At 44.9% G+C, this 21,479-nt stretch overlaps 2 protein-coding genes and 1 long non-coding RNA gene across 5 annotated transcripts in view; 1 reads left to right on the forward strand and 2 right to left on the reverse strand.

Annotated features, from left to right (window-relative positions):
- tnksb (tankyrase, TRF1-interacting ankyrin-related ADP-ribose polymerase b) overlaps nt 1-10,375 on the reverse strand; it is a 22,393-nt gene extending 12,018 nt beyond the window's left edge. The window contains exons 1-6 of one of the 2 annotated variants that reach the window (XM_058375443.1): nt 9,943-10,375; nt 8,864-9,088; nt 8,605-8,700; nt 8,421-8,457; nt 8,233-8,308; nt 7,892-7,912 (exon numbers count right to left, since the gene is read on the reverse strand). In XM_058375443.1, coding sequence (XP_058231426.1) covers nt 7,892-7,912; nt 8,233-8,308; nt 8,421-8,457; nt 8,605-8,700; nt 8,864-9,088; nt 9,943-10,339 — 852 coding nt within the window. In that variant the 5' untranslated portion in view covers nt 10,340-10,375. The remainder of the gene's footprint in view (nt 1-7,891; nt 7,913-8,232; nt 8,309-8,420; nt 8,458-8,604; nt 8,701-8,863; nt 9,089-9,942) is intronic. The other variant, XM_058375444.1, reaches the window with a different exon arrangement.
- A 605-nt stretch (nt 10,376-10,980) lies between these two features.
- On the forward strand, nt 10,981-14,591 carry LOC131342977 (uncharacterized). Its single transcript, XR_009203091.1, has 4 exons — nt 10,981-11,222; nt 13,799-13,853; nt 13,950-14,001; nt 14,145-14,591. It is a non-coding gene; the product is annotated as an uncharacterized LOC131342977 (long non-coding RNA).
- A 38-nt stretch (nt 14,592-14,629) lies between these two features.
- LOC131342976 (uncharacterized) lies at nt 14,630-18,371 on the reverse strand. Of its 2 annotated transcripts, none has more exons than XM_058374301.1 (7): nt 18,180-18,371; nt 17,782-17,880; nt 17,472-17,566; nt 17,017-17,313; nt 16,614-16,907; nt 16,292-16,440; nt 14,630-15,793 (listed from the first exon to the last, which is right to left on the reverse strand). In XM_058374301.1, exons 3-7 carry the CDS (start codon nt 17,533-17,535, stop codon nt 15,353-15,355), a joined length of 1,245 nt encoding a protein of 414 aa, XP_058230284.1. In that variant the 5' UTR covers nt 17,536-17,566; nt 17,782-17,880; nt 18,180-18,371; the 3' UTR covers nt 14,630-15,352. The 2 variants fall into 2 exon arrangements, with proteins under 2 accessions (XP_058230284.1, XP_058230283.1); XM_058374300.1 differs by having other exon boundaries at nt 17,472-17,606; nt 18,180-18,369.
- Between the last annotated feature and the right edge of the window lie 3,108 nt (nt 18,372-21,479).

Genomic DNA, 21,479 nt, shown 5'->3' on the forward strand with positions numbered 1-21,479 from the left:
GTCAGGGCTGTGTATCAGTGTGTGTGTGTGTGTGTGTGTGTGTGTGTAAGGAGTCTCCAGTGTCAGGGCTGTGTATCAGTGTGTGTGTGTGTGTGTGTGTGTGTGTAAGGAGTCTCTAGTGTCAGGGCTGTGTATCAGTGTGTGTGTGTGTGTGTGTGTGTGTGTGTAAGGAGTCTCTAGTGTCAGGGCTGTGTATCAGTGTGTGTGTGTGTGTGTGTGTGTGTGTGTGTGTGTGTGTAAGGAGTCTCCAGTGTCAGGGCTGTGTATCAGTGTGTGTGTGTGTGTGTGTGTGTGTGTGTAAGGAGTCTCCAGTGTCAGGGCTGTGTATCAGTGTGTGTGTGTGTGTGTGTGTGTGTGTAAGGAGTCTCTAGTGTCAGGGCTGTGTATCAGTGTGTGTGTGTGTGTGTGTGTGTGTGTGTAAGGAGTCTCTAGTGTCAGGGCTGTGTATCAGTGTGTGTGTGTGTGTGTGTGTGTGTGTGTGTGTGTGTGTGTAAGGAGTCTCTAGTGTCAGGGCTGTGTATCAGTGTGTGTGTGTGTGTGTGTGTGTGTGTGTGTGTGTGTAAGGAGTCTCTAGTGTCAGGGCTGTGTATCAGTGTGTGTGTGTGTGTGTGTGTGTGTGTGTGTGTGTGTGTGTGTGTGTAAGGAGTCTCCAGTGTCAGGGCTGTGTATCAGTGTGTGTGTGTGTGTGTGTGTGTGTGTGTAAGGAGTCTCTAGTGTCAGGGCTGTGTATCAGTGTGTGTGTGTGTGTGTGTGTAAGGAGTCTCCAGTGTCAGGGCTGTGTATCAGTGTGTGTGTGTGTGTGTGTGTGTGTGTGTGTAAGGAGTCTCCAGTGTCAGGGCTGTGTATCAGTGTGTGTGTGTGTGTGTGTGTGTGTAAGGAGTCTCCAGTGTCAGGGCTGTGTATCAGTGTGTGTGTGTGTGTGTGTGTGTGTGTGTGTGTGTAAGGAGTCTCCAGTGTCAGGGCTGTGTATCAGTGTGTGTGTGTGTGTGTGTGTGTGTAAGGAATCTCCAGTGTCAGGGCTGTGTATCAGTGTGTGTGTGTGTGTGTGTGTGTGTGTGTGTAAGGAGTCTCCAGTGTCAGGGCTGTGTATCAGTGTGTGTGTGTGTGTGTGTGTGTGTGTGTGTAAGGAGTCTCCAGTGTCAGGGCTGTGTATCAGTGTGTGTGTGTGTGTGTGTGTGTGTGTGTAAGGAGTCTCTAGTGTCAGGGCTGTGTATCAGTGTGTGTGTGTGTGTGTGTGTGTGTGTAAGGAGTCTCCAGTGTCAGGGCTGTGTATCAGTGTGTGTGTGTGTGTGTGTGTGTGTGTGTGTGTGTGTGTGTAAGGAGTCTCCAGTGTCAGGGCTGTGTATCAGTGTGTGTGTGTGTGTGTGTGTGTGTGTGTGTAAGGAGTCTCCAGTGTCAGGGCTGTGTATCAGTGTGTGTGTGTGTGTGTGTGTGTGTGTGTAAGGAGTCTCTAGTGTCAGGGCTGTGTATCAGTGTGTGTGTGTGTGTGTGTGTGTGTGTAAGGAGTCTCTAGTGTCAGGGCTGTGTATCAGTGTGTGTGTGTATCAGTGTGTGTGTGTGTGTGTGTGTGTGTGTGTGTAAGGAGTCTCTAGTGTCAGGGCTGTGTATCAGTGTGTGTGTGTGTGTGTGTGTGTGTGTGTGTGTGTGTGTGTGTGTGTGTGTGTAAGGAGTCTCCAGTGTCAGGGCTGTGTATCAGTGTGTGTGTGTGTGTGTGTGTGTGTAAGGAGTCTCCAGTGTCAGGGCTGTGTATCAGTGTGTGTGTGTGTGTGTGTGTGTGTAAGGAGTCTCTAGTGTCAGGGCTGTGTATCAGTGTGTGTGTGTGTGTGTGTGTGTGTGTAAGGAGTCTCCAGTGTCAGGGCTGTGTATCAGTGTGTGTGTGTGTGTGTGTGTGTAAGGAGTCTCCAGTGTCAGGGCTGTGTATCAGTGTGTGTGTGTGTGTGTGTGTGTGTGTGTAAGGAGTCTCCAGTGTCAGGGCTGTGTATCAGTGTGTGTGTGTGTGTGTGTGTGTGTGTGTGTAAGGAGTCTCTAGTGTCAGGGCTGTGTATCAGTGTGTGTGTGTGTGTGTGTGTGTGTGTGTGTAAGGAGTCTCTAGTGTCAGGGCTGTGTATCAGTGTGTGTGTGTGTGTGTGTGTGTGTGTGTGTGTGTAAGGAGTCTCTAGTGTCAGGGCTGTGTATCAGTGTGTGTGTGTGTGTGTGTGCGTGTGTGTGTGTGTGTGTGTAAGGAGTCTCCAGTGTCAGGGCTGTGTATCAGTGTGTGTGTGTGTGTGTGTGTGTGTGTAAGGAGTCTCTAGTGTCAGGGCTGTGTATCAGTGTGTGTGTGTGTGTGTGTGTGTGTGTGTGTGTGTAAGGAGTCTCTAGTGTCAGGGCTGTGTATCAGTGTGTGTGTGTGTGTGTGTGTGTGTGTGTGTGTGTGTAAGGAGTCTCTAGTGTCAGGGCTGTGTATCAGTGTGTGTGTGTGTGTGTGTGTGTGTGTGTGTGTGTGTGTGTGTGTGTAAGGAGTCTCTAGTGTCAGGGCTGTGTATCAGTGTGTGTGTGTGTGTGTGTGTGTGTGTAAGGAGTCTCCAGTGTCAGGGCTGTGTATCAGTGTGTGTGTGTGTGTGTGTGTGTAAGGAGTCTCCAGTGTCAGGGCTGTGTATCAGTGTGTGTGTGTGTGTGTGTGTGTGTGTAAGGAGTCTCCAGTGTCAGGGCTGTGTATCAGTGTGTGTGTGTGTGTGTGTGTGTGTGTGTGTAAGGAGTCTCCAGTGTCAGGGCTGTGTATCAGTGTGTGTGTGTGTGTGTGTGTGTGTGTGTGTGTGTGTAAGGAGTCTCCAGTGTCAGGGCTGTGTATCAGTGTGTGTGTGTGTGTGTGTGTGTGTGTGTGTGTGTGTAAGGAGTCTCCAGTGTCAGGGCTGTGTATCAGTGTGTGTGTGTGTGTGTGTGTGTGTAAGGAATCTCCAGTGTCAGGGCTGTGTATCAGTGTGTGTGTGTGTGTGTGTGTGTGTGTGTGTAAGGAGTCTCCAGTGTCAGGGCTGTGTATCAGTGTGTGTGTGTGTGTGTGTGTGTGTGTGTGTGTGTGTGTGTAAGGAGTCTCTAGTGTCAGGGCTGTGTATCAGTGTGTGTGTGTGTGTGTGTGTGTGTAAGGAATCTCCAGTGTCAGGGCTGTGTATCAGTGTGTGTGTGTGTGTGTGTGTGTGTGTAAGGAGTCTCCAGTGTCAGGGCTGTGTATCAGTGTGTGTGTGTGTGTGTGTGTGTGTGTGTGTGTGTAAGGAGTCTCCAGTGTCAGGGCTGTGTATCAGTGTGTGTGTGTGTGTGTGTGTGTGTGTAAGGAGTCTCTAGTGTCAGGGCTGTGTATCAGTGTGTGTGTGTGTGTGTGTGTGTGTGTGTGTAAGGAGTCTCTAGTGTCAGGGCTGTGTATCAGTGTGTGTGTGTGTGTGTGTGTGTGTGTGTGTGTGTAAGGAGTCTCTAGTGTCAGGGCTGTGTATCAGTGTGTGTGTGTGTGTGTGTGTGTGTGTAAGGAGTCTCTAGTGTCAGGGCTGTGTATCAGTGTGTGTGTGTGTGTGTGTGTGTGTGTGTGTAAGGAGTCTCCAGTGTCAGGGCTGTGTATCAGTGTGTGTGTGTGTGTGTGTGTGTGTAAGGAGTCTCCAGTGTCAGGGCTGTGTATCAGTGTGTGTGTGTGTGTGTAAGGAGTCTGTAGTGTCAGGGCTGTGTACCAGTGTGTGTGTGTGTGTGTGTGTGTGTGTGTGTAAGGAGTCTCCAGTGTCAGGGCTGTGTATCAGTGTGTGTGTGTGTGTGTGTAAGGAGTCTCCAGTGTCAGGGCTGTGTATCAGTGTGTGTGTGTGTGTGTGTGTGTGTGTGTGTAAGGAGTCTCCAGTGTCAGGGCTGTGTATCAGTGTGTGTGTGTGTGTGTGTGTGTGTGTGTGTGTGTGTGTAAGGAGTCTCCAGTGTCAGGGCTGTGTATCAGTGTGTGTGTGTGTGTGTGTGTGTGTGTGTGTGTGTGTAAGGAGTCTCCAGTGTCAGGGCTGTGTATCAGTGTGTGTGTGTGTGTGTGTGTGTGTGTGTAAGGAGTCTCCAGTGTCAGGGCTGTGTATCAGTGTGTGTGTGTGTGTGTAAGGAGTCTCTAGTGTCAGGGCTGTGTATCAGTGTGTGTGTGTGTGTGTGTGTGTGTGTGTAAGGAGTCTCTAGTGTCAGGGCTGTGTATCAGTGTGTGTGTGTGTGTGTGTGTGTGTGTAAGGAGTCTCTAGTGTCAGGGCTGTGTATCAGTGTGTGTGTGTGTGTGTGTGTGTGTGTGTGTGTGTGTGTAAGGAGTCTCTAGTGTCAGGGCTGTGTATCAGTGTGTGTGTGTGTGTGTGTGTGTGTGTGTGTGTGTGTGTAAGGAGTCTCCAGTGTCAGGGCTGTGTATCAGTGTGTGTGTGTGTGTGTGTGTGTGTAAGGAGTCTCCAGTGTCAGGGCTGTGTATCAGTGTGTGTGTGTGTGTGTGTGTGTGTGTAAGGAGTCTCTAGTGTCAGGGCTGTGTATCAGTGTGTGTGTGTGTGTGTGTGTAAGGAGTCTCCAGTGTCAGGGCTGTGTATCAGTGTGTGTGTGTGTGTGTGTAAGGAGTCTCCAGTGTCAGGGCTGTGTATCAGTGTGTGTGTGTGTGTGTGTGTAAGGAGTCTCCAGTGTCAGGGCTGTGTATCAGTGTGTGTGTGTGTGTGTGTGTGTGTGTGTGTGTAAGGAGTCTCCAGTGTCAGGGCTGTGTATCAGTGTGTGTGTGTGTGTGTGTGTGTGTGTAAGGAGTCTCCAGTGTCAGGGCTGTGTATCAGTGTGTGTGTGTGTGTGTGTGTGTGTGTGTAAGGAGTCTCTAGTGTCAGGGCTGTGTATCAGTGTGTGTGTGTGTGTGTGTGTGTGTGTGTGTGTGTAAGGAGTCTCTAGTGTCAGGGCTGTGTATCAGTGTGTGTGTGTGTGTGTGTGTGTGTGTGTGTGTGTGTGTGTGTAAGGAGTCTCTAGTGTCAGGGCTGTGTATCAGTGTGTGTGTGTGTGTGTGTGTGTGTGTGTGTGTAAGGAGTCTCTAGTGTCAGGGCTGTGTATCAGTGTGTGTGTGTGTGTGTGTGTGTGTGTGTGTGTAAGGAGTCTCTAGTGTCAGGGCTGTGTATCAGTGTGTGTGTGTGTGTGTGTGTGTGTGTGTGTGTGTAAGGAGTCTCTAGTGTCAGGGCTGTGTATCAGTGTGTGTGTGTGTGTGTGTGTGTGTGTGTGTGTGTGTGTGTGTGTGTGTGTAAGGAGTCTCCAGTGTCAGGGCTGTGTATCAGTGTGTGTGTGTGTGTGTGTGTGTAAGGAGTCTCCAGTGTCAGGGCTGTGTATCAGTGTGTGTGTGTGTGTGTGTGTGTGTGTAAGGAGTCTCTAGTGTCAGGGCTGTGTATCAGTGTGTGTGTGTGTGTGTGTGTAAGGAGTCTCCAGTGTCAGGGCTGTGTATCAGTGTGTGTGTGTGTGTGTGTGTGTGTGTGTGTGTGTGTAAGGAGTCTCCAGTGTCAGGGCTGTGTATCAGTGTGTGTGTGTGTGTGTGTGTGTGTGTGTGTGTGTGTGTGTGTGTGTGTAAGGAGTCTCCAGTGTCAGGGCTGTGTATCAGTGTGTGTGTGTGTGTGTGTGTGTGTAAGGAATCTCCAGTGTCAGGGCTGTGTATCAGTGTGTGTGTGTGTGTGTGTGTGTGTGTAAGGAGTCTCCAGTGTCAGGGCTGTGTATCAGTGTGTGTGTGTGTGTGTGTGTGTGTGTGTGTGTAAGGAGTCTCCAGTGTCAGGGCTGTGTATCAGTGTGTGTGTGTGTGTGTGTGTGTGTGTAAGGAGTCTCCAGTGTCAGGGCTGTGTATCAGTGTGTGTGTGTGTGTGTGTGTGTGTGTGTGTGTGTGTAAGGAGTCTCCAGTGTCAGGGCTGTGTATCAGTGTGTGTGTGTGTGTGTGTGTGTGTGTGTGTGTGTAAGGAGTCTCCAGTGTCAGGGCTGTGTATCAGTGTGTGTGTGTGTGTGTGTGTGTGTGTGTGTAAGGAGTCTCCAGTGTCAGGGCTGTGTATCAGTGTGTGTGTGTGTGTGTGTGTGTGTGTAAGGAGTCTCCAGTGTCAGGGCTGTGTATCAGTGTGTGTGTGTGTGTGTGTGTGTGTGTAAGGAGTCTCTAGTGTCAGGGCTGTGTATCAGTGTGTGTGTGTGTGTGTGTGTGTGTGTGTGTGTAAGGAGTCTCTAGTGTCAGGGCTGTGTATCAGTGTGTGTGTGTGTGTGTGTGTGTGTGTGTGTGTGTAAGGAGTCTCTAGTGTCAGGGCTGTGTATCAGTGTGTGTGTGTGTGTGTGTGTGTGTGTGTGTGTGTGTGTGTGTGTAAGGAGTCTCTAGTGTCAGGGCTGTGTATCAGTGTGTGTGTGTGTGTGTGTGTGTGTGTGTGTGTGTGTGTGTAAGGAGTCTCCAGTGTCAGGGCTGTGTATCAGTGTGTGTGTGTGTGTGTGTGTGTGTAAGGAGTCTCCAGTGTCAGGGCTGTGTATCAGTGTGTGTGTGTGTGTGTGTGTGTGTGTAAGGAGTCTCTAGTGTCAGGGCTGTGTATCAGTGTGTGTGTGTGTGTGTGTGTGTGTAAGGAGTCTCCAGTGTCAGGGCTGTGTATCAGTGTGTGTGTGTGTGTGTGTAAGGAGTCTCCAGTGTCAGGGCTGTGTATCAGTGTGTGTGTGTGTGTGTGTGTGTGTAAGGAGTCTCCAGTGTCAGGGCTGTGTATCAGTGTGTGTGTGTGTGTGTGTGTGTGTGTGTGTGTGTGTAAGGAGTCTCCAGTGTCAGGGCTGTGTATCAGTGTGTGTGTGTGTGTGTGTGTGTGTGTGTGTGTAAGGAGTCTCCAGTGTCAGGGCTGTGTATCAGTGTGTGTGTGTGTGTGTGTGTGTGTAAGGAGTCTCCAGTGTCAGGGCTGTGTATCAGTGTGTGTGTGTGTGTGTGTGTAAGGAGTCTCCAGTGTCAGGGCTGTGTATCAGTGTGTGTGTGTGTGTGTGTGTATCTGTGTGTGTGTGTGTGTGTAAGGAGTCTCCAGTGTCAGGGCTGTGTATCAGTGTGTGTGTGTGTGTGTGTGTGTGTGTGTGTGTGTGTGTGTGTAAGGAGTCTCCAGTGTCAGGGCTGTGTATCAGTGTGTGTGTGTGTGTGTGTGTGTGTGTGTGTGTAAGGAGTCTCCAGTGTCAGGGCTGTGTATCAGTGTGTGTGTGTGTGTGTGTGTGTGTGTGTGTAAGGAGTCTCCAGTGTCAGGGCTGTGTATCAGTGTGTATGTGTGTGTGTGTGTGTGTGTGTAAGGAGTATTCAGTGTCAGGGCTGTGTATCAGTGTGTGTGTGTGCGTGTGGAAGGAGTCTCCAGTGTCAGTGCTGTGCATCAGTGTGTGTGTGTGTGTGTGTGTGTGTGTCTGTGTCTGTGTGTGTGTGTGGAAGGAGCCTCCAGTGTCAGTGCTGTGCATCAGTGTGTGTGTGTGTGTGTGTGTGGAAGGAGTCTCCAGTGTCAGTGCTATGTATCAGTGTGTGTGTGTGTGTGTGTCTGTGTCTGTGTGTGTGTGTGGAAGGAGCCTCCAGTGTCAGTGCTGTGTGTCTGTGTGTGTGTGTGTGTGTGTGTGTGTGTGTGGAAGGAGTCTCCAGTGTCAGGGCTGTGTGTCTGTGTGTGTGTGTGTGTGTGTGTGTCTATGTGTGTGTGTGTGAGATGAGATTTCTAAGCAGTAATCAGCACATGCCTCTAACCCCAGCTCATAACCACGCCCATCACCTGAACCCCTCTCAGTAGAGAGCAGGTGGGATGGAGAAGGCTGAGATTGTGTGTAACATAAATAAAGAGATGAAGCACGTGTGATTAGAGTGCAGGCTTACAGATGGAATTCTAGCACAGAAATCAATCATGAAAATGATCAACAGTGAAAATCAACATTTTGGTGTTCAAAAGAAACTTACCAGCATTTTTTGGGAAGTTGACTGAAAGTAGCCAGAGACAAATAAAAAAAAAAAGGGCAGAACGTAAGAAAATTAGGGCCTAAAATCCAACAGAGTGACATCACACCACTCTAACAACCTCATCATCAACAACTTCATCATCAACTAAAACAATTCTGTCTTCAGTATTATCAAACACACACACACACAGAAGAATGAAGCTAGATGTGGTTGCCATAGTAACAACTCCTTAGGAGAGAATCAGCTCAGTGTGTGTGATTCTGATAAAATGTGAACGCACTACTACATCTCATCAGGATGGAATTTAGGTGATCTGTGTGTGTGTGTGTGTGTGTGGTCACCTTGCGTCCATCGCTGGCATGACAGTTGACATTGAGTGGTGTGAGAAGAGCCATCAGCTTATCTTCATTTCCACTCCTTAGGAGGAAACACACACACACACACACACACACAAACAGTTAGACAACACGCATACAAGACAACAAATCACTGAGCTTCTTTTACCATGTGCAGTGTGAAACACACTCACCTGGCAGCCTCCAACAGCTCATCCTTCTTATACTCACCTGAAACACACACACACACACACACAAGATCAGGAAAGAAAACTGTGTCTTACTGTGTGTGTACACATGTGTAAACACTGTTATGGGTGTGTGTGTGTGTGTGTGTGTAATGGGTGTGTGTGTGTGTGTGTGTGTGTGTGTGTGTACCAGTCAGCACAGTCTTGGCTGAAGGGTCTGCTAGGTCCAGAGCGGATTTTCCGTCAGTATTTCTGATGTTGGGGTCAGCACCATGCTGGAGGAGGACTAAAACACACACACACACACACATTATATATACACAGTTAATAAAATATAATTGGTCAACCCTAACATCTCGCTGTCTCCGCCCCAGAGTCATCCAATCAGATTACAGTTTTCGACAGAAGCCCCCTCCTCTCTGTACAGTGTGGAGTGTGTGTGTCCTCACCGATACACACGTCTATCTTGCCCTTGATGGCCGCCTCGTGCAGTGGTGTGTAGTTCCAGTTGTCGCGTGCGTTGGGGTCAGCCCCCTGACACAGTAACACACTGACCACCTCAGCGTGACCGAACGAGCACGCGTTGTGGAGCGGAATGAGACCGCCATCGTCACGAGCATGGACATTCGCTCCTGTACGCAGGAGATGTTCCACCACGTCCTTACGGCCAAAACCTGCAGCACACACACACACACACACACACAGTTACAACCCACAGTAATACCACACCACATCCACACACACCACATCCACTCATCTCTCTAATATCCTGATCAGACTAATCCTTATCTGATATCAGAAGATCAGGGCAGAAATGTGCTAGGAGCTCGGTGTCAGAGAACCCTGTGGACGATTGCAGGGAAAATAAAGAAATGAGAAGAAAGCAGATACGAGAGAAAAGTCCATCACTCCGCTGCTGAGGATCTGTTCACCTGAGTCAACAGGAGCATTCTGACATCACTACCCCTGACCAATCACTGACCTGCATCGTTCATCGCCCCGCCCACAAGCCCATATTTGGCAGCAACCGCCTCGCTCTGAGCGAATTCACCAGTTTATACACAAAAACAAAACCATCACTCTCTATATTTTATTTCTCTATAAATGTGTAAATAGAGAACACCACAAGCTCTTTCACCCTGAATGTACAGACATACACACCTCATTATAATTTTATTATTAAACTCTGAACACTAGATAGACCTAGAGAACAGTGCATTAGACATGATCCTGCTCTAGAACTGAACAGAAGAATTTAATCCGATATTAACTCCAGAATGATCATTAAAGCACACTGATCATCTTACACTCTTAATGTACATGGAATTTACAGATCAACACTTTACTTACCATCATGTAATAATATAGTTTATAATATATTATAATTTCAGAGATAAGAATGAAGTGAATGTAATACAGATTCTGAGCTGGGTGGTAGACGCTAAATGCTAAGTGCTAAGCTAAGTGCTAAGCTAACAGTCTAAACAGAGGTTATTATTATTATTATTATTATAATTAATTATCAGACCTGCGGCGAAGTGGAGCGGAGTGGACTTCCTGCCGGACACGTCCTTAGCGTTCACATTGACCGAGTCCACCAGGCGCTTGACCCGGGACACGTCTCCGTTCCGGCAGGCCTCGAACAGCTCTCGGAACGCTCCCCCGGCTCCGCAGCTCTCCTCCCCCGCAGCGCCGGCGCCCTGAGCGCCCAGAGCCGGAGCGGGGCGGCCGGGAGAGGCCGCGGGAACCACCGCCGCCTCCGCCACCTCCGCCGCCGCCGCCGCGCCGCCACTCTCCACCGGACTCCCAACCGCCGAATCCGGGGTGACCGACGGAGTCTCCGGCGGCGGGGAGCCGAGCAGGACGCCACGCGGAGGAGACGGCAGCGCTCCGTGATGCTGAGAGGAGCGACGGGACGCCGCCATCTTTCACACCCGTCTCCCTCACTGTGTCAACAATAAACAGCTGGAGCTGCCTCACTTCCGGTCAGGGAGGAGGAACTTCCTGTTTTGGAAGGCGCACGGGCTGTATTTAAAGAGCAGCTAAAGAACTGTGTGACTTTAATAAATATAATAAACATAATCCAGGGGCATGAATTAAATACAAATAAATCAATTATCGCAGATATTTAAACTCATTAAACTGTCTTTGAAGCTGTTCCTCTGTAAAGTCTCCTCCAGACCAGTTCATCACAGAGTATTCTGTAAAATACATCATGCTGTCAGTTACATATGTGTGTAATGTCATTTATTATGAAAATATTCTTTTCACACTTTATCTCTGTGCTCGATATGAACAGAGTGAGGCTTTTAACGTTTCAGTGTATTCACTTATTTTCAATAGAAAATTATCAAGTTCTTATAATTAAAACATCATTTCCAGTCTTATTTCAAAGTTATTGTTCTAACATGACAGTTTCTATCAGGATAATTCGACTGAGAAGTAAATAATCCTCGTAACAAGTGGACTTCAAATGTCTTCACACTGTCTGATGGCATGCAGATAAACACCCTGCTCCTGGTTGCTATGGAGACACTAACAAACCCCACTTCCGGTCTGAGTTTAGTGACGAGCATGGTGTTGAAAGGAAAGTTCACTGATGTGTGTTAGTGCGTGTTCTGTGTGTTATTGTGTGTTCTGTAAGCAGGGTCTGTGTGTGAGAGTGTGTGAGGGTGTGTTAGGGTGTGTGTTAGAGTGTGTGTGTGTGTGTGTGTGTGTGTGTGTGAGTGTGAGTGTGTGTGTGTGTTACACCATGCCCATTTCTTCAGGTGCTACAAGGAGTCAGAGACAAGGCTCCTACTTAAAGAGGTGAGAGTTTATATCTCTGTGTTTCTGGGATTTAATCTGGAATTATATTTCAGTGTGAGTTAAATATGGTGTGGATTTGTACATGTGGACCTTCAGATTATTATTTACGAGGATGAAGGAGGATCTTGGCTTCATGGTGAACTCTTGAATGGTGTTGCAGATGCAGTGTTTGGCCTGTAGGGGGCACTGAGGGACAGACTGTACAAACCAAATTCTTTAACGAGGTTCCGGTAATTGAATCAGTGAATCACTCAATCTGACACGATCCACTTCGGTAAAATGTCCACAACTGATCTACATATATAAAATAATACTGACTGCCTGCTGAATATTGTGTTAGTCCCCCTTTTTGCTGCCAAAACAGCCCTGACCCATCGACTAGTCCTGATGGACTCCACTAGATCCCTGAAGGTGTGCTGTGGGATCTGGCACCAAGATGTTATCAAGATGTAAGTCCTGTAAGTTGTGAGGTGGGTCAACCATGGATGGGACTTGTTCATCCAGTACATCCCACAGATGCTGGATTGGATTGAGATCTGGGGAATTTGGAGGCGGAGTCAACACCTCAAACTGGTTGTTGTACTGTGATCCAGTTCTGACGCTCATGTGCCCAATGTTGGTGCTTTTGGCGGTGCACAGGGGTCAGCATGGGGTCACTTTTGATAGATACTGACCACTGCAGACCGGGAACACCCCACAAGAGCTGCAGTTTTGGAGATGCTCTGATCCAGTGGTCTAGCCATCACAATTTGGCCCTTTTGGTCAAACTCACTCAAATCCTTACTCTTGTCCATTTTTCCTGCTTCTAACATCAACTTTGAGGACAAAATGTTGACTTGCTGTCTAATATATCCCACCCACTAACAGGTGCCATGATGAGGAGATACTCAGTCTTAATCATATCACCTGGAACTGATCAGTGTTGTACCTGATCGGTGTATAATGGCAGAAATCACTGAATCAGTGAATATAGAACTGATATGATTCTTGTATAAACCCTTACCATAATTACAGAATCACTGGACTTTACTTTCCTGACCAGAAAGACAGGATGTGTCATATTCAGCCTGATTTGTAATTTCTCATTAAAATCTCATGTGTTGTGTAAAATTCCTGCTTTTTTACAGGTTTTAAATGTCATGCACACTCTGAAATAAAATTAAAAAAGTCTCCTTCACCTTAAACTGAACCATATCATCCAGTATCTCACAAAAGTGAGTACACTCCTCTAATTTCAGTGACCATTTTAGTATATCTTCTCAAGGGACAATACTATAGAAATTAAACTGGGAGATATTTTAGAGAAGTCAGTGTGCAGCTTGTATAGCAGTACAGATTTCCTGTCCTCTAACAATAACTCAACATACAGACATTATTGCCTAAATAACTGGCAACAAAAGTGAGTACACCCTAAGTGATAAAAGCTGTACACTATTTAACCGTGTAAAAGTCACATGTCCTGTTCATCATGTTCATGTGTTTGTCAGCTTGACAGGACCATACAAATTTGTGTATCTTATAATAGAGCATTTAAAATTTGGTGCTTTGAGTACAATTCATTCATACTGACCACTGGATGATCAACATGGCAAAAAAAATCAAACAAGTTTATCTTAGTCTCATCAGACCACAGGACATGGCTCCAGTAATTCATGCTCTTGGACAGGTTGTCTTCAGTAAACTGTTTGCAGGCTTTCTTGTGAGCCAGTTTCAGAAGAGGCTTCCTTCTGGGATGACGACCATGGAAACCAACTTGTTGCAGTGTGTGGTGTGTGGTCTGAGCGCTGACAAGCTGACCTCCTGCTTCTGCAACCTGTAAAGCAATGCTGGCAGCACTCATGCGTCTGTTTTTTAAAGCCAGCTTCTGCACCTGATGCACAGAACGAGGACTCATCTTTTTTCATCGAGCCCTGCGAGGTCTGTTCAGAGAAGAATCTGTCTTGGAAACCCTCTGTATGACCCTGACCACTGTACAGTTACTCAGTTTCAGGGTGTTACCCATCTTCTTGTAGCCTAACCCATCTTTGTGGAGAGTAACAAAGCTAATTCTCAAATCTTCTGAGAGTTCTTTACCATGAGGTGCCATGTTGATCATCCAGTGGTCAGTATGAATGAATTGTACTCAAAGCACCAAATTTTAAATGCTCTATTATAAGATACACAAATTTGTATGGTCCTGTCAAGCTGACAAACACATGAACATGATGAACAGGACATGTGACTTTTACACGGTTAAATAGTGTACAGCTTTTATCACTTAGGGTGTACTCACTTTTGTTGCCAGTTATTTAGGCAATAATGTCTGTATGTTGAGTTATTGTTAGAGGACAGGAAATCTGTACTGCTATACAAGCTGCACACTGACTTCTCTAAAATATCTCCCAGTTTAATTTCTATAGTATTGTCCCTTGAGAAGATATACTAAAATGGTCACTGAAATTAGAGGAGTGTACTCACTTTTGTGAGATACTGTATATATATATATATATATATATATATATATCAGTACATCAGTATAGCAATAAAACTGATAGACTGATATAAAACCCAGTCCTCCTGTTTATTCTGGTCCTCAGGTACCTCGGGAGTCTTTCTCAGGAGAAGAGGAAGGTTCTGGAGAACTCTCTGGAGGTGATGTATGACATGCTATAGAGGCTGTAATAATCAGGTGAATGTTCAGAGGGAGGTGTGATCACTGCTCCAGCTCAGTCTTCATCTCTTCAACAGGCTGCATGTGTTCCTGAAGCAGCTGCAGAGAAAGTGGAAGATCTGCTGAAAGGTACATCACTGCAGGCTAAACCAGGGCTATCACACAGTTACTGAGGTTTACTGGGATTGGGCTGAGTGTGTGTGTGTGTGGGGGTGTGTGTGTGTGTGTGTGTGTGTGTGTGTACGTATTTGTGTGTGTGTGTGTGTATGTAGTTTCAGGTGTGAAGAAGGAAAAACACTCAGAGGAGGATCAGAGTGGAGAAGGAGAAAAAACAGTTTCCAAAAAGTCATCAACATGCACCATGTTATAACACACACACACACACACACACACACAGACACACACACATTTTAGTTAGTTATTGGTATTCAGTAGTGCTGGAGCAGTTCTGAGTCCTAGTGAAGTCATTGTGAGCTGAAGATATTTGAGCTTTTAGCTCAGTGGAGTTCATTCATTAGAGTATAAAGGGCTGTGTGTTTAGAGATGAAGCAGTGCTGCAGTTCCACCTGTGACACGTGGCTGGGGTTAATTACTGCAAAATAAATACAGAGTCCTGTTTTAGTGATTCTGTGAATACTTCAATCATTTCAACATGATTTCCTCATATGAACTCTGCAAGAGCTTTAGCTAATCTCCCTGTAATTTACACACACACACACACACACACACACACACTGATATATCTGGTTATCAAAAGCCAAAGAAAATAGAAATTTTATTTTGCTTAAAAATAATCGTACAAAAATCACATAAAAATACAATGTAGTTGTACAACACCCGGTCACTGACATGGATAACACACACACATATACATGATTTAGGGAGGGAAGGGACTTGTGTTAGTGTTAGAGAAAAATGGTAATGTATGGTAGTCTCCAATTTGATGATGATGATGATGATGAAGAAGAAGAAGCAGGTACATTACAGACATTTGGTCAGTCACTATTAGATTACAGACTGAATGGCTTCTGTTTCATTATGGCCTGTAACTCTCCCCAATCCTGAAGTTTACATAACTGAATAATACGTTCCTCACATTCTCACATCATCCAGTGGGTCCTGCTTGTAACCGTCTGAGCTGCTGTAATACAAGAATTTCCCTCATGGGATCAAAAATTATATCAATCTATCTAACTGCACGTTAAATAAAGTAAATGAAACAGGTCTCAGGCTGATTAAATGTCTTCACCTTTTATCTGTAAACACCTCAGTATCAGCTGAATAACTGCACCAGGTAATGCTGAGGGAAGTGAAACACACAGGAAGTTGATCTTGTTGGTGTTTTGTACATTAATCCTCTGGCTTCTCACAGTTCACAATGAGACGTGATGGAAGTGTTCACAGCTCCCAAAAACAACCAGCTCACAGCAGCAGTAATCAGAAAACATACTAGTGTAATTCATTCGCTGTTGATCATTGGTTATGTAGCCCACGCTGGACATGACTGTAGCCTCTGGCGTCCGGTGGGAAACCAAGTCAGGTGATTGTTTTGGTGTGACTCTCTAGAACTTTGTTGCACCTGTTTGAGCCTCTCCAGTTCTGCATTATAATTTCTCCAGTGCTCAATGATGGTGTCCAGTTCTGGTCTTCTCAATCTCCACCACTTGCTGATTGTGTCCTGCTCTGATTTCTGCATGCGCTGTACAACTGCCTCCATTTCTGTCTTTTTGCTCATCAGCATTTCCACCACTTGTGTGTTGTTCAGGTTCGGCAAGCTCTGAGATTTTCTCATTGATTCAGTTTTGTAGCGCTGTATGAGCTCCTCCATATCTACAATCTTCCTCAGCAATGGTCCTACATCGCTGTTGGACCTCTGTCGGCTCTGATTGACCTCCTGAGTCACGGAACCATTTAGTGTAATCTGTAAAAGACAAACTCCTGTTCAGTGTGTGTTCAGACATGCTCTGACATTAGCAGCTGATTTAATTAAACATTTTTAAAGAACTCTTAAACACTTAAAGGAAAAACTCTTCCTTCATAGTGCTGGTGATATTCACTGAACAGTTTACTGCACCTCCACATCACCAGCCTGAAGAAAAGCGTGGAGTGATGGAGGACACAAGAGTGTAAACTCAGTGCTTCCTTTACTAACTCTGATCCACACATCATAATAAAACCAGATGATTTATTTATCTCTAACGTGAATGAATGATGATTCCCAGGCTTCATATCAGGATTGTTAGCAGATTAGCAGCATGAGCTAACTGCACTAGCTGAATACACCACAACCAGAGGCTCCTATACAATGGAACCTACAGTTTCTAACAATATATATAATATTTGTATATATTATAAACATAACACAAACACACAAACACTCACACACAAGCCTATGGTGTCACACATCTTCATTACTCACAGTTTCCTCTGGATCTGCTTGTTCCAGCTTAAGACGATTTTTACGCTGATTCTTCACCACACACACTATAATGACTGGGATCAGTAACAGTAACAGCCCCACAATCACTCCAATCACCCAGGAGCTCTCCGGCTTCTTCTCTGAAATGTCTGTGAGGTTCATTTGGACAGTTTGGTCAGCAGCCTATAGATGATCTATTAATGTTCTACAGGAGATGTTCCACTACTAACTGCAGTATTAAATCAGAGTTAATTCACACTAACACTCAGTATGTGACGCTGTTTCACAGAATTCAGTTTAGTGTGGAAGCTGGTAGACGTACCGTTCACAATGAGTGTGTATATGTGGATGACTTCCTCGTTCTTCCTGTCCCGGATGGAGTAGGTTCCACTATCAGACACGTTCACGTCTCTCAGTGTAATGTTGGGGTAACTGAGTGATGCTCTGGGTGTGTATTCAGGGTTACAGTGTAGTGACCGTTGAGTCACTGTACAGATCTGTGCACCGTATAAATCAGCTGAACCTCTGGCCTTATACCTCACCTCCACTGGCTCTGGTACGGGCAAATCCATCACCAGAGCTTCACCAGGGCTTAACTGAACTAATGACGTCAAAGCTGAAGAGGAAGAACAAAACAAAACAAAGAAATTGTAATAAATCTGACAGACATCATTAACTCTGAAAGGTTGACCCTGAAGGTTAATAAAGGAGTGAGGAGAACTTACGTTCAATGATGAGACGCACATCACAGGCCTCTACACCATCACACACACATGTGTATAAGGCACGTTTACTGTAATCTACTGCAGGGATGGTGAGATGAAGATTTCCCTTCAGGTACTGTTCATGAGACACTTCATATCCCCTCTCTGAGCTGCACTGTGTCTGATCACACTGAGCCAGAATATGGGCTGGATCATGGAACATGGTCCATTTGACAACACCAGAACATTTGTAATTGCATGATAGTGTAGCAGACTGACGTAGTTTCACTGTTACAGAAGTGGAGGCCAGAGTTGGTGCTGAAAGAGACACAAACACCATCATCAGTCTATTCTGAGAGATTAAACTCATCATCTAACACAACAGTATGGAAAGCTCCGTCTATATTAAAGGTAGGACATAGAGTCTGATCTCACTAATGCTCTTGTAGCTGAATGATCACTAATCCACAGCTTACCAGTGGTGAATGTGAGGATGAGGAGGAACAGGACACACTGATGAATGCTGAAGGACTGCTGCATGGTGGAGGAGGAGAGACAGTGCAGAGTGATGCTGGAATGAAGGAGGAGAAACAGGATGGTTGTGAAGAAAACTGGAAGAGAGGAGCAGGATGTAAATGAACTCTGCATGAGCTTTACCACATGCACACTGCAGAGATTAATTAAACATTATAATTAACATCATGTTAATGAGTACTAGTTCACAGAATTTATTTTAATCCAATTTTCCTCCTATATTAAATATTCTCCTAAATCAGTGTGTCCCACCTGATTGACTGGATGTTCTCTGGTGTGTGGAGATGTTACTCCATGCTAATGTCCACGCTGGTCCACTCACTGACCATCTCAGTGTCCTGCAGAAATGGACTGAAGGAGAACAAGCAGGAAGCTGATGATTATTTTCATCAACATTTTCATATCTGATAATCAAACCCTAGCTGATCAAAACAGGCTGTAATCAAACACAGTCTGCTAACACAGATATCAACCCCTGACCTTTTGTACTTTATTTAAGTATTTATTGTTTATTTCAGTGTTTACAGTGGACAGTGGACAGTCCAGGTACTTCAGTAAAACCCGGAAGTCACGCGCTCATACTGTTCATATCTCAGCGCTGAACTCGTTATAAATCTATATAATTACAGCTCCTCATCCTGTTAACTTACCGTTTATATTATCATTAAGAATCTGATTTTACTAAAAGGCGTGTAGGAGTCTTCTCTAACATGTCCGACATTATTGTTCTGTTCTGTGGTTTAGTTCAGCCTCCATTTTAGACTTCATCTCCAGCTGAGATCTCCACACTCCGAGTTCACTCCACTGTATTAACACATCACACACCGCTCACTGCTTTAACACACACTCCTGTTATGGAGAAGTGGAATATCTCTAATAAACTTCACATTTATCACAGTTTATCAAAACTCCCACAACACACGCACTTAACAGGGCTTCTGATTGGCTAGGCTCCTCACAGCACTTAACAGGGCGTTCTGCGTTTTCATGTGGACAACGATAATTTTAACACGCAGGTCGTGTGAACAGAATAAAAAAAAACAAAGTTGAAAAATCTCCGTTTTTAAAATGTATGGACATAACCTAAAGTCATCACTGATCACAAACTTCCTTTACCGGAGGTTTTTTTTGTAGTAAGTAATGAAAATGCCAAACAGAAAATGTATTGGAGTAAAATTATAGAATTTGTTTAAAAAAAGTAGTGAAGTAAAAGTAAAATTTGACAGAAAAATAAACAGTACAAAACATAAAAAAGTACAAAAACTCTCAAAAAATACTTAAGTACTGTAACGAAGTAATTTTACTGTGTTACTGTACACCACTGCATATTATTCCGCTTTACTCTCGCGCTGTGTCCGACACTTTCCAGTCTAATGACGGAAATGATTTCACGTGAAGGGAATTGGTCATTATTTCCATAAAAAGCTTTAAAACCCTAAATCACATTTTGTACACATTTAGCCGATGTCTTATTATATCCCTGTATGCATTTCAGTAACATTCTCTATGTGTTTCCAGGATATTTAACAGCAAGGGAAAAGTTTAGTTGGAAGCTGCATGATGTTACTCATTTATCCAAATCAGAACATATCCCTCTGTAGAAAACCCAAGAAACTTCACTGATTCAATAAAAACCAATAGATTTTATTATATTGTTAACAAAGTGTATGATGCAATAGATATTTATAATTTACTTGTAATATTTAGTTTCTCAATTCATTTACATTTAGGCATTTAGTCTAAAATATTTAACAACACTGAAGAGAATTAGAGAGATGATTATGATCGATTAATACAACTTTATTTTTGCAGGTAACGTAATATAATGTAATATAGGTAATATACAGTATGTACAGCTAATAAATGAAGGTTTGTGTATAAAGTGTGTGTGTATAAATTCAAATTTTATTTGTCACATACACAATCATACACAGTATGATATGCAGTGAAATGCTTACACCACTATCTTGACCCTTGAAAAGGAAAAAGGAATAAGGACAGAATAAAAGAAAAGAAAAGAAACAAAATGAAACAGCCTTTATTTGTCACATATACATTACAGCACAGTGAAATTCTTTCTTCACATTTCCCATCCTTGGAGGTTGGGGTCAGAGTGCAGGGTCAGCCATGATACGGCGCCCCTGGAGCAGAGAGGGTTAAGGGCCTTGCTCAAGGGCCCAACAGTGGCAACTTGGCGGTGCTGGGGCTTGAACCCCTGATCTTCCGGTCAACGACCCAGAGCCTTAACCACTTGAGCCACCACTGCCCCCCAGAAAAGAAAAAATACAAATTTTCTTTGTAAGAAAAGAAAAAATACAAAATATAAAATATAAAAACTACAATTTTTACAGTAGGTAAAGTAAATGTAAATAAACTATAATAAAATAAGGTAAGGTATAATATGTATATAGAATATGTATATAGAATATAGAATATGTATAAAAATGTAAAATGTAAACAACTGTAATAAAAAAACAAACTGTAGTAAAGTGTGTGAAATGCACAATGTGCAGACGGGGTGGTCATGGAGTGAAATGAAATGAAGAGCAGCAGTGTTATTGTTCAAGTGCAGATGTGTGCAGTAGTCCTCTTTATGTGTAATCAGAAGCATAAATGTACAACATATATGTTTTATGTTTTGTGTACTTCAGTCCTGTAATGTGCAAATGTACGATGTGGTTGATTCCAACACGTGTGAAGGAAACAAAGCAACTCCAATCAGTTGAGTTCTATGTGGAATGCTGGTTGAGAGACCGTATAGCCTGCGGGAAGAAGCTTCTCCTCAGTCTCTTTGTGTTGGCCTTCAGGGAGCGGAAGCGCTTCCCTGACCTCAACAGAGAGAATAGTCCATTGTTGGGGTGGCTGAGGTCCTTCACAATCTTCATGGCCTTGGTCCAGCACCGCTTGTTGTAGATTGAGTGCAGGTCAGGGAGCTCGGTACGGATGATGCGCTCAGCTGATCACACCACCCTCTGAAGATATACAGTATCTCACAAAAGTGAGTACACCCCTGACATTTTTGTAAATATTTTATTATATCTTGTCATGTGACAACACTGAAGAAATGACCCTCTGCTCCAATGTAAAGTAGTGAGTGTCCAGCCTGTATAACAGTGTAAATTTACTGTCCCCTCAAAATAACTCAACACACAGACATTAATGTCTAAACCTTTTCTTCCGGTGACCTCAACCTGTTGACTTGCTCTCTCATTGGCTGGAGGTCGTAGCTACAATTGACACCACGTGATGTGGAGTCGGCCGACCGTCCCAGATATTTAACACGCCAGATATCTGGATTTTGTCTGCGAGGTGTCAGTGAGCCTCTTTGTTGCGTCGTTGAGTAGATCACACATAAAGATTGCCGAGCGCTGATCACCCGCTGATTTTCCCACGATCACTGACCGATCTGTCAGCCAGCTCGTTAATTTACAAATCGGGCTTAAAATCCTGTAGTGTGAACTAGGCTTAAGTGGAAATGTACAAATTGGGCCCAATTAGCGATTTCCCCTCCCTGGTGTCATTTGACTCGTTAGTGTTACAAGGTCTCAGGTGTGAATGGGGAGCAGGCGTGTTTCACTCTCACACAAATTTGGTGTTATCACTCTCACACTGGAAGTTCAACATGGCACCTCATGGCAAAGAACTCTCTGAGGATCTGAAAAAAAATATCTGTTGCTCTACATAATGATGGCCTAGGCTATAAGAAGATTGCCGAGACCCTGAAACTGAGCTGCAGCACGGTGGGCAAGACCATACAGCGGTTTTACAGGACAGGTTCCACTCAGAACAGGCCTCACCATGGTCCACCAAAGAAGTTGAGTGCACATGCTCAGTGTCGTATCCGGAGGTCGTCTTTGGGAAATAGACGTATGAGTGATGGCAGCATTGCTGCAGAGGTTGAAGGGGTGGGGGGTCAGCCGGTCAGAGGGGTGGGGGGTCAGCCGGTCAGA

The sequence above is a fragment of the Hemibagrus wyckioides genome, linkage group LG22 (genome assembly GCF_019097595.1).
Source record: "Hemibagrus wyckioides isolate EC202008001 linkage group LG22, SWU_Hwy_1.0, whole genome shotgun sequence".
In the NCBI taxonomy this organism is placed as follows: Eukaryota; Metazoa; Chordata; class Actinopteri; order Siluriformes; family Bagridae; genus Hemibagrus; species Hemibagrus wyckioides.